General features: G+C 40.1%; 1 protein-coding gene across 3 annotated transcripts in view; it reads left to right on the top strand.

The window, feature by feature from the left end:
• Positions 1 to 16,221, top strand: part of Marchf6 (membrane associated ring-CH-type finger 6) — a 77,248-nt gene that overhangs the window by 19,416 nt on the left and 41,611 nt on the right. For all 3 annotated transcript variants that reach the window (XM_008760826.4, NM_001305274.1, XM_063281530.1), the window contains exons 2-7: positions 2,964 to 3,060; positions 4,078 to 4,151; positions 7,002 to 7,145; positions 10,159 to 10,231; positions 12,427 to 12,595; positions 14,919 to 15,108. In XM_008760826.4, the coding sequence (XP_008759048.1) occupies positions 2,964 to 3,060; positions 4,078 to 4,151; positions 7,002 to 7,145; positions 10,159 to 10,231; positions 12,427 to 12,595; positions 14,919 to 15,108 (747 nt within the window). The remainder of the gene's footprint in view (positions 1 to 2,963; positions 3,061 to 4,077; positions 4,152 to 7,001; positions 7,146 to 10,158; positions 10,232 to 12,426; positions 12,596 to 14,918; positions 15,109 to 16,221) is intronic.

Genomic DNA, 16,221 nt, shown 5'->3' with positions numbered 1-16,221 from the left:
AAGATTTCCCTACCTCAGTCCTCCCTTGTTCACAGGCTCCTTTCTATACAGATTAACACCCATGGAGTTTGCCATTGCCTTGGTCCCAGTGCTGCTTTCTCAGCTCACACAGAGCTGAGTTGCCTTGGACCAGTCAGCTATGCCTATGTGTTTTCTCATTCATCCTTGTACTTGTATCTTGCTGACTACAGTGTACTAGTAAGTTCCATTTTTGTTTGCCCTTTCTCAATTCATACTTAGTAGCTGACCAGTTACTATGTCCCTCCCTGGAGGGTGAATAATGTGACAACCCCATTTGTGTGAGCCTGTGTTACTGCTGTCTTTCTTTGAATCATTTTCTGATAGAGCATTCTCAAAGGAGGCTGTTGATACAGGTTACCATACCCAGGGCTGTTCCATCTCTATTAACATCATCCTGTCTACTTTGCTGATCTACAGTAATGAATAATTGTGTCAGTACTCAGTATGGTGGTGACATTGGGCAGCATTTATCTCCTGCCTGGGTAACTAGTAATTTATCCACGATACTTATCTGCATCCATGGTGCTAGAGGCTCTGGTACTTGAAGATAACATGGATCAGCTGCAAGCACCATTGCGTTTGTCACCTTTATGTGTTGGTTGCACTGTCTACTGTGGCAGTGACTAACCTGGAATCCAAGTGATGGGGAATCTTCATTCACTTCACAGAGAGGGGCATGCTAAACTGCTATCAGAGGAGGGCAGGGGCATACATATCACTAACTCCAAGCAGGAAAGGGGGCGGTGAGTGGAACCTCAGTGAACTCTACCACAGAGACTGAGCTCTGAGATAGCTCTTTTGTGGGCAGGGGAATGTGACTTTTCCATTTAGGTAAAGAGACTTATATGGTTGCTTGGTAACCAGGGAGAGTAGTGTACTAACCAATTAGGTTTTCCTGATGATTCAGTGTCCCTCAGCTTGGATAAATGGCATTCTGTCGCTCAAGAAAGAGCAACCGGAAAGTCTGTGATGATACCAAGTGTTTGGGATGGTGCAGCATAGTCCTCAACTTGTGTGCTTTAATCCAGGGGATACCACGGGCCCTTTCTCAGTTCATTAGTGAAGCCCGAATCATCAGGGTTGCCATTTTTTCCATTGAGTGTGGAATTTCCTGTAAGAGAGCAAGTCCGAAACAAACATTATGCCTTTGTCCCTTTTGCACATTGACTGTTGCCCTGGGATTATTTGTCACTTGGCTGTGAGGGTCAGCCGAGAAAATAGTCTTAAGTAATAGCAATAGTCAAATTTCAGAATGAGGCACTGAACAGGAGAATGTTAGGAGAAATGAACAAGAGAGCACAAAAGATCTCTTGAGGTTTTCTTCTGTGTTGCTTGCTGGCCACAGCAGATGGGAGGGCAGAGGATGTGTGTGCCTAGAGCCCTTTGGTGCTGGGTCAGGGAGTGCGTTCCATAGTTGCTGACTCCTCAGCCCTGGGCTTCTGTAGCTTCTGCTTAAAGAAGCTTCCTGTTCCTCATCTGGTAGGAGTCTGCAAGGTCCTGAGGTGCTGTCCCCAAATCCTAAGTGTGTGTGGACGTACATGCTTGGAAGGGGAATCTACTGTGGTTTCTTCTACTGTTTCCATCTTATGTCCTCAGATAGGATTTTAAAAAATATTATCTTTAAAATTATATTTCTTTTTTATCTCAATGGGTATTTTGCCTGCATGTGCCCTGCCCATGGGGGCCAGAAGAGGGCATCTGGTCCCCTGAAATTAGAGTTACAGGCATTTGTAAGCCACCAAATGGGTGCTAGGAATCAAATCTAAGTCCTTTGGTATAGCATCCAGTCCCCTGAAGCATCTCTCTAGATCCCTGAACATTTTTAGAGATAATCTTATTTAGAAAAATACATTTTAGGTTGGCATACAAAGCAGTGAGCTTCATTCTGGCATTTTCATTTATGTCATATTTTGTTCTCATTTTTCCTTCCCTCAGATGTTTTTGTGTTGCTTAAACCCTTAGAACTGAATTTAGACTTTAAAAGTTACACCGTTTGGACACTATTATTTGTGGCTATGATTCTTCTACTTATTTGATTGTTACAGGAAAATGCAAATGTGGATAAATTAAATGTGTTTTTTAATTTTCAATTTAATTTACAGACCTTTCTAAGGAACAACTTGTTTTAATCCATTTTGAAGGAATATACGTAAATTCAGATGCATCCTTTTTTTTTTTTCTACATTTTTCTTTCTTTTTTTTTTTTTTGGTTATCTTTATTAACTTGAGTATTTCTTACTTACATATCCATTGTTATTCCCTTTCCCGGTTTCCGGGCCAACATTCCCCCCCACTACCGCCCTCCCCCCCAACAAACACGTTCACTGGGAGTTCAGTCTTGGCAGGACCAAGGGCTTCCCCTTCCACTGGTGCTCTTACTAGGCTATTCATTGCTACTTATGAGGTTGGAGCCCAGGGTCAGTCCATGTATAGTCTTTGGGTAGTTGCTTAGTCCCTGGAAGCTCCAGTTGGTTGGCATTGTTGTTCATATGGGGTCTTGAGCCCCTTCAAGCTCTTCCAGTCCTTTCTCTGATTCCTTCAACGGGGATCCCGTTCTCAGTTCAGTGGTTTGCTGCTGGCATTCGCCTCTGTATTTGCTGTATTCTGGCTGTGTCTCTCAGGAGAGATCTACATCCAGTTCCTGTCGGCCTGCACTTCTTTGCTTCATCCATCTTATCTAATTGGGTGGCTTGTATATGTATGGGCCACATGTGGGACAGGTTCTGAATGGGTGTTCCTTCTGCCTCTGTTTTAAACTTTGCCTCCCTATTCCCTGCCAAGGGTTCAGATGCATCCTTAACTATAAGGTTTATCATAATTTTCAGCTCTCCTTCATTTAATGCGATGAATTTTACCTTTAGCACAAAATATTCTGGTTTTGTTGGTCTGTTTTATATAAAAGCCATACCCAAAGGTAATCCCATTTTTTTCTCTGTTATCAGATATATGTAGAGTGTGTCGGTCAGAAGGAACACCTGAGAAACCTCTTTACCATCCTTGTGTATGTACTGGCAGTATTAAGTTTATTCATCAAGAATGGTAAGTCATTTGGAAAATCGTATAATTCTTAAATTCAATTTTGTTCTCTATAATAAGAACAATCATTTCCGTGAACTTGCCCTATATCACTATTTTTGAAAACTTTTGTTATATACGTTTAAAGTTTCAAAAGAAATTATTCATAGTTTAATACCTGGCATGTTATTTTGGTATATTGTGGATATGCTAATGATAGTCTCTTGTTTATTTCTAGCATGGGAACTTGTTTTGTTCATGGGAATAATTATGCTTTCCTGGTTTTGAGTGGCATAATAGCTTATATTAATTAAGTACTCTGACAAGAACTGTCTTTGATGCTATACATGTCTATTTTTTTAAAATGTATTTACTTGTGTATTTTATATATACGAGCACTCTATTTGCTTGTATGCCTGTGGGACAGATGATGGAATTTGACAGAAGAGGGCATCAGATCCCATTACAGAGGTTGTGAGCTACCATGTGGTAGCTGGGAGTTGAACTCAGGACCTTTGGAAGAGTAGCCAGTGACCTTAACTGTTGAGCCATCTCACCAATCCCCGCTTTATACATCCGAACTCACTCTTTGCAAGAAAAGTCCCAACGTCATTATGTGGCTGAAGGAGCAGAGCATAGAGAAAAGGAAGGGCCTGTCTAAGGCGCATGCTTGCTTGGGCAGGGCGGGAGGGAATTCAGACCTGCTCACTAGCTGGCTGTGAGCACTGTGAGGCCAAGATCAAAGCTCATCTTGACCCCTGGGTTATTTAGTATTATTCAGTATTCAGTTAGCTCGGAAGAGATTAGAATTTAGGTTAATTAAATCTTTTTATTACTACAACACATACTGGTTTTGTATTTATCTGTTTTTAAGTTTTATACTCTTAGACAGGACATATAAAAAGTTAAAATATGCCATATTTGAAATCTTGAAAACTACAAAAGTTCCGTAATACAAAAAACTTAATAACATGAGTTTTCAATGAAACTGATGTTGCTATGTTTTAAACACTGTATTTATGAATATATTTGTAATTGCAGCCTAGTTCAGTGGTTGAAACATAGTCGGAAAGAATACTGTGAATTATGCAAGCACAGATTTGCTTTCACACCAAGTAAGTTTGTTTGAAATTTTCACTACAGTTTTCTCTTTATTTCTGGCAACAAAAGGTGTTTAAAGAGTTTGAAAGCAATAATTTTCAACTTCATTGTCTTTGATAGTAATAGAAATAACCCGTTCCGCTTAGAAGGCTATTTTAAGAAATATTATGCTTTATAGGCTTTTTTTTTTTTTATATAGGTTTTGTTTTCTTTTTGTTTTTGCTTAGTCGCAGACAAGCTTGAACATCTACAGAGGTGTCTAGTGAGTGCTTGTGAGTGCATTTGGTTTTTAACTCATGGCCTATCTCATTTTGTCTGTACGCTCATGTTTACTGTATTCTGTCTATCCTTTTAAAAAGAAATACTGTCAGTTTTAACTTTATCTATTCATTTTCAGTATGTGTCACTAAAACATTCCTTTTATGAGTCATTATTTCCCTGCAGAAACAATGATGTCTTGACTTCCTCAGATCTAGCGTATTCAGTTTGATCTTCCTTCTGAGTTAAAACTGGGATATTAAATTTTTAGTAGTAGGGTGGGGAGGGGAACACCCATAAGGAAGGGGAGGGGGGAGGGGGATGTTTGCCCGGAAACCGGGAAAGGGAATACCACTCGAAATGTATATAAGAAATACTCAAGTTAATAAAAAAAAAAAATTTAGTAGTAAAGAGAAGTCTTAGAGCGTGTTTTTTTCCTATATGAAACCAACTTTTTTTTTTTTTTCTATTCTTTTTTTCGGAGCTGGGGACCGAACCCAGGGCCTACCACTGAGCTAAATCCCCAACCCCTGAAACCAACTTTTAAAAATGTATGTGCATGTGTGTTTGGCTGTCTGGGTGCATATGTATGTGTGTGCGTGAAGGGGCACATATGTTGCATATATGTGTATGTGCCAGAGGTGGAATGGGGGTCCTTTTTTGAACCTTGTGTGACAGTCCGGGGCTGTCCTGGAACTCACTCTGTAGAACAGGTCGGGCTCAAACTCAGAGATCCACCTGCTTCTGCCTTTGGTGAGTGCTGGGATTAAAGGCATATGTCACCATGCCATGCTGGGGTGTCTTTGATTTCACTGCCTTCTAACATACATTATGGAATCTCATATGAATTCACAACTCCTCACCTCAGCAAGTGTGGCCCTGGGATCTGCTGTCCCCACCTTTTGGGCACTGGAATTGAGGCAGGCCATGGCTTCCATGCCTGCCAGCCTTGCATGGATGCTGGAGATCCTCACTCTGATCTTCATGCTTGTGTGCTTCTTCCCAGCCCCAGGAAACTACCTTTTGAGTCCGTCTTTTTGTAAGGCTAGAAGAAATATTTTTCAGATGTCTAAAATTTTAATTATAATACTTGTGCCTATTGATTCTATTGTGACTATTATATCAAACAGGACTGTATTGGCAAATTATTAAAAAATGGAAGCACAGTTTTTCATGCTGGGATCCAAGTACATTGCACCTTTCTTTTGTGTGTGTGTTTTACTTTTTTTTTTTTTTTAAAGATTTATTTATTTATTATATATAAGTACACTGTAGCTGTCTTCAGATACACCAGAAGAGGGCATCAGATCTCATTACAGATGGTTGTGAGCCACCATGTGGTTGCTGGGAATTGAACTCATGACCTCTGGAAGAGCAGTCGGGTGCTCTTAACCGCTGAGCCCTCTCTCCAGCCCGTGTTTTACTTTTTAAGATCCTTGTGCTGCTTAGTACAAATATTGTAACTTATCATTGGTTTTACTTGATATCTGACAAGCATAGATGACCAAAGTTACTGCATTTTGTTTACTCATTGCCAGCAGAAAGGTTACATGCATTCTTTCATAGTCTTTAATTTTCTCTGGTGCATAAGGATGTTACTGTTTGTGAAAATTTGTAGCACATATCAATACCTGTGGACCTTTACCTTGAGACTATGGAATCATTCTTAAAGGATTTTGTTTTTTAATTATTTTTTGGCTGCTAAAGATTAAATCTAGTGTGTTATCTGTGCTATCAAGTACTTTGCATCTGAAAAACACCCAGCATGGTCTTTTGCGCTTGCTAGGCAAGCACTCTACCACTGAGCTAAATCCCCAACCAGCATGGTCTTTTTGTTTTGTCTAGTTGTTTAGTTATTTTTCTTCTCCTCTGGCCCTGTTTTATAATTTTAGATCATCAATTTTTATATGACAATTCCTTGTTTTGGCCTTTTTGGAGAAAGAGGTGTTTGAAAGACAATGTTGTATTATATGGAATAGAGCTTTTTTAATAAAATAATCTTAACTGGAACAATTCTTACACAAATTTTTTTAATGTGGGAATGTTCTCAAACTACATCTAAATTATATTTTGCAAAGATGTCTGAATTAATGATTTGAAAATTAAGATGTTATAATTGAGAGGATGGTTAGCTAAGTGACATCAGTGAGCTGTTTGTTCCAGTGAAATTGCTGTCACAGGCCTTCACAGGGATGCTGTGTCTAGCACTTGCATTCAGAAAGTCCTCTGGTCACAGGCCTACAGAGTTCCTTTTGCACTTGTGTCTGTTACTGCATCTTTTATAGCCGGAGAAGCCAGGTCATCAAATGGTTGGCCTGTTAGATGTGTGTAGACTAACACGATTTGAGATTCAAGGCTGTGAACTGAGGAAGTAGATGTTTCTCTCCTCTTAATGCTGTTTTTCTGCTCAGTGGACTTTCTTTGTCTATTTCTATATTTTAGTTGTAGTTTGGATAAATAAACAGCTCGTATAAATAGTATTATTGTAATGATTTGAAATTCAGTAGTTTATAGGAAAAATACTTAAGCTTAGTATCTCTGTTGTATTTATGAATTAAGTCACTTAAAAATTCTCATGAAATCCTGGGTAATTTTTCCTCTTCTAGTTTATTCTCCAGATATGCCTTCACGGCTACCAATCCAAGACATTTTTGCTGGACTGGTTACAAGTATTGGCACTGCGATACGATACTGGTTTCATTACACACTTGTGGCCTTTGCATGGCTGGGAGTTGTTCCTCTTACAGCATGTGAGTATTCATGCCTCTTCTGGAACTGGTTAAACATTTTATAACTGTTTAATATTTTAGTTGTTGCCTACTACTGCGAATGATGTTTTAATTATTTATAATACCATGTATTAGGAAAGAAAACTTCTTCAGTAATTTGTTTCTGGAGAAGAAAGGGTGTTTTTCTTAGACATAAATCAGTATTGATAATACATGACTGACAGAGTATGTAGATATGATTCTGTGGAGCAGGGATTTTAAATACATGTCACTTGTAGCTTCGTGTTTCCTTAAGTTAAACCAACTGGAGTACCTGTGGAGATAGAGACCATACACAAAGTAGCAGAACAGGCACTGTTGGAGAGTGGCTCAGTGAGCCAGCCGCTCCAGTGAGGCCTCCTCCATTGTAATTCAGAGGTACGAAGTAGCTCAGGTGAGACCAACAAGGAGAGGCAGGACTGAGGGACTGCCTAGCAAGAGTTCTACAAGGTCGGACCATGGAGATGGAGATGAAGAGTTGATAATTTCCGTTAGGAAACTAACCTAATAATAAAGGAAGGATACTATAAACCTAAATGCTTCAAATGTTCTAGAGCCAGGTAGGATGCTGATAGTGATAAGTGGTAGTGAATTACACTCTCAGATTTCCTACAAAGTAGAGAAAAATCAGATATGAAATTAGCTTGTTGAATGCTAGAAGACAGTGGCACCTTCCAAACACATCAGGTTGGTTTTTTTTTTTTTTAAATCTTTATTAACTTGAGTATTTCTTATTTACATTTCGATTGTTATTCCCTTTCCCAGGTTTCCGGGCCAACATCCCCCTAACCCCTTCCCTTCCCCTTCTCTATGGGTGTTCCCCCCCCCCCCATTACCGCCCTCCCCCCAACAATCACGTTCACTGGGGGTTCAGTCTTGGCAGAGGTTTTTTTTTTTTTTTTTTTAATAACGTAAATCCCTCACTCCCCTACCCCCAATAGACTCAGTTGGAAGAACAAAATACAGACAGTTCCTTAGATGTTAAGTGTTTACTTTATCACCTTTGAAGCATATATACCTGTAATTCTGTCACTGGAGGCTGTAGCAGTCGGATCCCAAGTTTGAGGCCAGCTTGGTCTATATGGAGCATAAGAAAAGAGGAAAGGAAAGAAATGTTCAGTTATAGCCAAAAGCAACATACTTTTCTAAAATCTACAAATAAAACAGTTCAGTCCAGGTGGATGCCTGAGTTCACTATAACAAGCTTGATTTCTGTCCTGACTTTTCGTGTATACCCATGTACCTCAAATTTAAGTTGCATCATATAGTACATATCCTTACAGACTTTTCTAACCATGTACCATTCTCCTTTCCTAGTACCTAGTGCCAGATTTTTAAGGAGCTCTAATGCTATGCAGCCCGTTTTCCGATTGTCTGACTCTTGATTTGTTAGTTGTACTTATTGTAAGCAATTATTGTTTGCTTTCTTCTGTAAATATGTAAATAATTTCTATTATTGACATTCTTTCTAGACTACCATTTTGACTTGACTTTTAAAAGAAGCCATTGAACTCATGGAAATGGTTTGGTTTAAGACTGAGGACAGTGCTTAAATTAAGAATGTACAAGAAATGTTCTGAAGGGAAAGCTTAGCGTTTTCCTTAATACATTTCTAAAGCTGTAGACTTGTTACCTCATTCTCTCTAGAATTCTACCTTTCTCACTTTTCTGAGTAAGAGGGTAAGGGATGGCAGTGAATGTAGTACAAGTAATGTAAGCTTATCCCTGACCAGCTTACAAGTAAATGAAACTCTGACTGTGGTTACTTTATTTGATTTGGACAATTATGGGGGGGGGGCAGGGGTCACATCTGCTTTTTTAACTGCTGGCCTGGCTACCTCCCCAGTGGGGTACCCCAAATGCTTGCTGTTTCTCCTGGTGTGCTCATGTTACCTCTCTTCTTCCTCTTCTGGTCTCTCAGGCTCAACCTGTTATCTCAGACACCTGCTTACTTCTGATAATCCTACCGGCAATGAGCTATAGCTATTTTTATTTAACTAACAGTTTTAAGGAGCAAGGTTTGCACAACAAAAGCTGGTAAATGTGAGAAATCTCTTGTAGACCTCTGCCTTAGGGAATAGAGTTGAGCATTACAATACATAGCAGCAGACCAAACCTCAACAAGTGAAATTCTTTTATGCTTGTCTTTCCCCTCCAAGACTGTAAGCTAGTCTTTGAGACCTTTTGAAACTTTTATTTTAACCCCAAAGTGTTTTTAAAACAAATATTTGTATATGTGTGTGCTCTTGTGTCTTGGTGTGTGTGGAGATTAGAACAACTTTGGAATGTTTGTCTCTCTGAGGTTGCTGGGATTGTTCATCTCACTGGACTCTGAAGGTGTCATAAGATTATGCACTGTGCTGAAGAAGCTTCTTAGTTCAAAGATGTGTGTTTTGAAAACTCAAATCTTTTGTTTTTATGAATAGTGAATTTTGTAGTTCATCTTATGATCTAGATAATTAATTCTCACTTCCCCCAATATTTAAACTCTTGCAATAAAAACAAGTGTAAGATAACTAGAGCTGAGGATGTAGCTCAGTGTAGAGCTCATGTGTGAGGCCCTCATTTCAATCCTGGTTTGGCAAAGACCACCTAACACTGTCATGGAGAACTTACTATTTGCTCACTTTTAAAATTCTCTTATAGAGTAGTAGTTTGAGGCCAGTGAGATAACTCAGTGCTTGTTACACAGGCTTCTGAGTGTCATCCTTGGAACCCACAGTAGGAAGTAGTAGGAGTGGTAAAACTCAACTCCAGAAAGTTGTCTTCTGACAACACTCAAACCATAATATGTGGGTGTGAGCAACCCTCTCCGACCCCCACCCCCTCCAAGCAAATAAAAAACAAAAACTAAACCAATGAGACCCAGGCTTACAGAGACTAAGAACACTTATTTTATTGGTGTCCGTGTTGTTCTACTTTACCTCTGCTGTCTTGAGCCAGCTGTGAGTATATGATGCCAGTTGTGACTGTGCCATTGTGCCCTTGTTTGTAGGCCGCATCTACAAGTGCTTGTTTACTGGCTCCGTGAGCTCACTACTGACACTGCCACTAGACATGCTGTCAACGTGAGTATTAATTAACTCTGAGGGTGAAGTTTGGGCCCTGTAAAAAAAGTGTCTTTTCTCATATATTTATTCTTTTTTGTTTGTTTTGCATCCTTTTATTTTGAGACAGTTTCTCTGTCATATAACATCCCTGGCTGTTCTGGGGAACTTGCTTTGTAGACTAGTCTTGCCTTGAACTCACAGAGATCTACCCGTCCCTGCCTTTTGAGGACTGGGGTCAAAGCATGCACCATCATGCCTGGCTCACATATTTAATCCTATTACCTGAAGATTCATCTAAGAACATCAATTTATTATTTTTATCTAACTACAGTTTTGTTGCTATAGTATAGAAATTGGTGTGTGTAAGTTCTGTTTCTTTTAAAGCAGAAGAATTTAAGGAGCCTTTTGGAAAGACATGTAAAACTAAAATATTTTGTGCACTTTGAGTTGTATGCTACTGAATTTGTATGTTGAACATAACTTTAAAATGTTAGTAAGATGATTGTTAAACCACATTAAAAACTTGTTCACTGTAGCTTTTCTTTTAATGCTGTGATGTTAGCATTTTGCTGGCCCTGTGTTGACATGTCCTCTAACTGGTTGTTGCCTCCTTCATTAGACTACTCACAGAGGGACGCTAAGTGGGAGTGGTCAGACAGAATTAGGAACACTCTGGCCCTGCACTGAGTATTTATATAATTTATAGAGGACAGTGTTTTCCTGAAAATTCTGCATATGTACCACATCTGACAGCATGCCGTGTGTGTATGAGTTAGGTCATCTTCAGGCAAACCATCTTCTTTCTTGCTGCAAAACAGAGTTCAGACATAATGGTGTCAGACAGCTGCCATTTTATTTGTTCATAATTCTGGAGGTCAGAAATTGAACTTGGGCTTAGTCGAGCTATTCGTCTGTTAAGCTTGCCTAAGCCACCACACATGTCTTTTAGTGGACTTTGATTGTCTAAGGAGGACCTTTCTGAGGTGCCTTAGTTCTCCACATGGCCTTTCATCTTCTAGAAGGTGAATGGGGGTTGCTCTACAAGGTGGACTTGGGACAACACAGTGACCTGGGAGAGTGGGACCTCACAAGGCCTTTCCCGGTCTCTGGCACTTGGGCATCCTTAACTCAAGTCTAGGCAAACATGATGCTAATTCAGTTTGAAGGCATTAGAGAAAGGGACTTTAAGGTTTGGTTCCACTTAAAGTCTACAAGAAGCAATTACTTTTTTGTCAAGGAAGTTAGAGAAGTGCTATTTTAGCTCCACCTCATGATTTTGATGATGTAGAGGAGCCTTTAATAAGTGATAGTGAGGAATCCTTTGATTTTTGGAGACACTGTAGATAGGACCTTCTTAGGGGCAATGCTAGTTAAAGTGTGGAGCTGATAGGCCGAGGCCTTTCAGATTGACCTTTTATTATATTTTTGGTTGTGAGGCTAGCCTTTAATGGCTGAGCCATCTCTCCAGCCCGACCTTTTCTTAAATGAATACAAAAGCTATCAATTTTCTGAAGTCTATCAATATTTTTGAATTATTCTGAAGTCAGACATTGACAGTGAAGGATGAATTTCTTCAGAAAGAAGGAACAAGAGCTTCCAGGTGTTAGAAGTCTCATGTTTCCTTGCAAGGTTTTCTAAAGGATCCACACCTGCCTCTTTGAAGATAACTTGGTATTTCTGAGGTAGCATTAAAACTAGAGTTTCTGTGCCATATGTTGTTTCTCCATCCGATTCATAGTGTGCTAGATGTCTTTCAGCCCTTTCCTATATGTAGGTATTAGACCAGGTACTAATAACCAGGAGTTTTCCACCTTTCTCACTGATGAGCTTGTTCATATATGTACTTCTGTTTTGCTTAAACTTTAAAGTTCTGTTAAAAGGATAAAGTGCAGTTGCTTACCTAAATTTAGTAAATTTTATAGATACAATGCTTTCATTTTGTTGGATCTTTTTTTGCTTATATTCCTGTCTCTTGGCTATGCTAAAAGAATAGGATGGATAGTTAATAGCTATGTAATTTGATATATTTTGTATCTACTCAATACAGTAATATATAAATTACATATTATCTAGTTTACAAGTTAGAATTTCAACATCATTATAAGTAATCCTTTGGAAGCAACTGCATTTTACTGAAAAATTTAGATTTTTTTTTTAACAAGTGTTCTTTGAAGTTAATGTGTCTAATTATTACTATTATTTTTTTAAAATAGGGAAAATTTGTTGGCGGATTGCTTGCAGGGTTGTTTTGTGGTGACATGCACACTTTGTGCATTCATCAGCCTGGTGTGGTTACGAGAGCAGATAGTCCATGGGGGAGCACCAATTTGGCTGGAGCATGCTGCTCCACCCTTCAATGCTGCTGGACACCACCAAAATGAGGTAAGCCCCTCACTTGACATGTATCTTACATGGGCAGCACATGAGTGTCCTTTTCACCCTCTGTGATCTAAATCCTTGACCTTCATGTGCCTTACAATGTGCTCATATTATAGGAGAGGACAGGGGAAATGAAAAAATACCTTCTGACTGTCTCTTAATGTTCTTGCTAGACTGGGAACAGTGTTAGAGGGAATACTAAAACACTTCCATTTTCTTTGCCTGAGTCAGCAGCTTACTTGGGCCTGGAAGGTAAGAAGCAACTTCCTATATATATAGCTGAGTGGTGGCCATGCCTGTAATCCAGAACAGATCCAGGGCTACATAGTTGAGAGACCTTTATCAAGGTGTGCATAGACATGTACATGCACATACGCACACACTCAAAACAACTTCCTGGGTGGATTTCTGACATGCTCCATAGCATGTAGGAGTGCTCTCTACCTATCCCAGCTTTTTTCTTCATGCAAAATACCTTATCTTTTCTGCTATGTAGGAAGAACCTTTTCAGAAGTAGAAAACTTGGGCCAGTCACAGTAGACATGTTTGCAACCTAAGCTAGATAACCATAGTTTGGATTCCCCAGAAGTCACAGTGGACAGAGAAAAGTTGTCCTGTCACCTCCACACATGCAATGTGTTTAGATCTATGTATGAGGGCATGTGCACACACAACACACTAAAAAAAAAAAAAGAATTGCGTGTAGTTTTCTTGTAAGTGATAATAACATGCTCAGATACAAGGGAACTTGCCAGACTGTTTCCAGGATAGTATAGCGAGTGAATTTTAGTATCTCACCTGCTGGGAATTTAGGGCCAACAGTGTTACACAGTAACTACTCAGTGAAGTGAAAAGTACACATTTCATACACTTTTTTCAGAAAAACAGTTGATCACAAACTATTCAATGGTAATTAATCTTTGTTCCTATGATCTGTATTTTGTTGCACTTTAAAAATATTTAGATTGTAGCAGAAAAAGATTTCAGACTTAATGAAATTGGAGTATACCTTTACCTTTGAAAAGCATATGTACGAACTCAACACCACAAGATGTGGTACACACTGGTTTTGGGGATGGAACACAAGGCCTTGTGTATGCTGGGCAAGCAAGCACTCTACCACTGAGCCACACCCAGGTCTTTTGTTGTTAATTTTTAGACCCAGTCTCCATATGCAGCCCAAACGAGTCTCAAACTCACACTCCTCCTCCCTGTGCCCCAAAAGTAGGAAGGGTGCACCACCGTGTCAATGCTGGCACTGCTATTAGTTTACGATCAGCACTGTGGTAATTGCACCTCGTATTTTGAGGCATTTCATGTGGTTTTGTTTTAGAATTCTCATTAAATCAAAGTGAATTGTGTTTTAACTTAACAGTTAATTAGATCTTTGCATTTGGTTATCGGCAGAACTTGGATTTGTAACACTTTGTGCTGTTGAGGACTGAGTCTAGGGCTTCACACTTGCTATGTACCTACCATCCCATGGAGCTACAGCTTCAGTCCTTTTATTTTCTATTTTGAGACAAAGACAAAGGTCTGGTCAAGTCCAACAGAAGACCTCAAATTCATAGTCGTCTGCCTCAGCTCCTTTCCCCTACAGTATCTGGGATTACCACTCTGGGCCACCATGCTTGGTTGGTATCCTAAAGGCAGAGCCAGGAGAAAATGCATTTGGTAGTTGATAATTCCTAGTCTCTAGGTCAAACTAGAAATCATTTACTCAAAGGTTCAATCAAAGCAAATTAAGGTGTGTATGCATCTGTAAATGTACATACATTTTTAAAAATTGGTTTTGTCCCTAAGGTAGCCAGATTTGTAAGCCCATATTTTATTCTGTCTGTCTGTCTGTCTGTCTGTCTGTCTGTCTGTCTGTCTGTCTGTCTGTCTGTGTCTCTCTCTCTCTCTTGGCTTGAGTGTGTTCCCATGTTACATATATAAATGAGGCTATGCATGTGCCATGGTGTGCATGTGAGGGTCAGAGGACAACTTTTGGTATGTGGCCTTGCCTTCTACCTTATTGGAGACAGGGTCTTAGATTCTCTGCTAGCTGGTCCACAAGCTTCCAGGGATTCTTCTGTCTCCACCTTCTCTTGTCATGTTGGAGCACAGCATTGCAGGTACATTACTGTGCCCAGCTTATGTAGGTCCTGGGAATCCAAAATCTAGTCCTCACACTTGTGGGGTGGCAAGTGCTTTGCCCATAGAAACCACCCCCTCAGGTCTAAGTGCTTTCTGAAATGTGCACATTGAAAAGTGAGTTCATTTCGGGCAGTGGTGGTGCATGCCAACCAGGTAAGTGAATTCCTGGGCTTTCTTCTCATTTTAGGCTCCTGTAGGAGGAAATGGAGCAGAAAACCCTGCTGCTGATCAGCCAGCTAACCCAGCAGGTGAGAATGCAGTTCTGGGTGAGAACCCTGATGCCCAGGATGGTCAAGCAGAAGAGGAGGAGGAGGACAATGAGGAGGAAGATGATGCAGGTGTAGAAGATGCTGCTGATGCCAACAATGGGGCCCAAGGTAATGGCTGCTCTGTGCCCTTGCTCATCTTCAGGGCTGCCAGACATTCTTAGCTTGCGCTGAAGACAGAGTAATGTTGTCATGTTTTATGATGTGTTAAAATTCTGTTTATTACCTGTTTCTGTTTTGACAAGCTATCATTAATATACATGTACGCAAATTGCTTTCTGTGAAAGAGGAAACATGTGTATCACAGTTCTTCTCACAGGACTGACCTACTGTCCATTCATCCATCTGTCCTGTCCATATCCATTAGTCCATCTGTCTGTCTGTCCGTAAATTATAGGTTGGGGAAAAAAATGGTTAAGTGTGACCAGGTTCACATTTTGAGGAAGTAGCTTGGTATAGAATTACCTGACCCCCTCCACCACCTTCCTGTTTTCATGGAGTTGCTGCACTTTTCAAATGAAAAAAGAACTGTAGTGAATACTGCAGGCCAGGTGCCACCTCTGGAAACCATTTTTATTTTCTGTAAATGGGAACTCTGGAGGGTAAAATCAGACCCAAGGTGTGTGTTCAGTTGTCAGAGCTCACTGCCTTCCTCTTCTGTTATTCTTTTTTTTTTTTTTTTTCGGAGCTGGGGACCGAACCCAGGGCCTTGCGCTTCCTAGGTAAGCGCTCTACCACTGAGCTAAATCCCCAGCCCCTCTTCTGTTATTCTTGAGTCTACTCTGCTAGTGTCTGTGTTCATTGTGCCAGCCACTTGAGTATAGAGTTGTGAACAAAATGTCCGGGGCTGCCTTCCTGGGAGCTTCTGGTCTAGGGAAGAAGTAGGAGACATAGCATTGTATTAGTGTATATGGGTTGCTCTGAGGTTAGTTTTATTTACTTATTTGGTGTTTTTTTCAAGACAAGGCTCCTCTGTGTAGCCTTGGCTGTCCTGGAGCTTACTCTGTAGATCAGGCTGGCCTCGAACTCACAGAAGCTGCTTGCCTCTGCCTCTCAAGTGCTGGCATTAAATAAAGGTGTGCACCATCACTGTCTGGCTGATGATACTTGTTATAAATAAATAATGTTTCCAGGAAGCTCAGAATAAGTGACTTTTGAGCTGAGACCTTTTGAAAGATAAGAAAAAAAGACATACCCGGGAGCAAAAGGCTCCCAGGGAAAGAT

The sequence above is a fragment of the Rattus norvegicus genome, chromosome 2 (assembly GCF_036323735.1).
Source record: "Rattus norvegicus strain BN/NHsdMcwi chromosome 2, GRCr8, whole genome shotgun sequence".
Lineage (NCBI taxonomy): Eukaryota > Metazoa > Chordata > Mammalia > Rodentia > Muridae > Rattus > Rattus norvegicus.
Note: the sequence above shows the minus strand (reverse complement) of the source record. Positions and strands in the feature narration are given on the sequence as shown.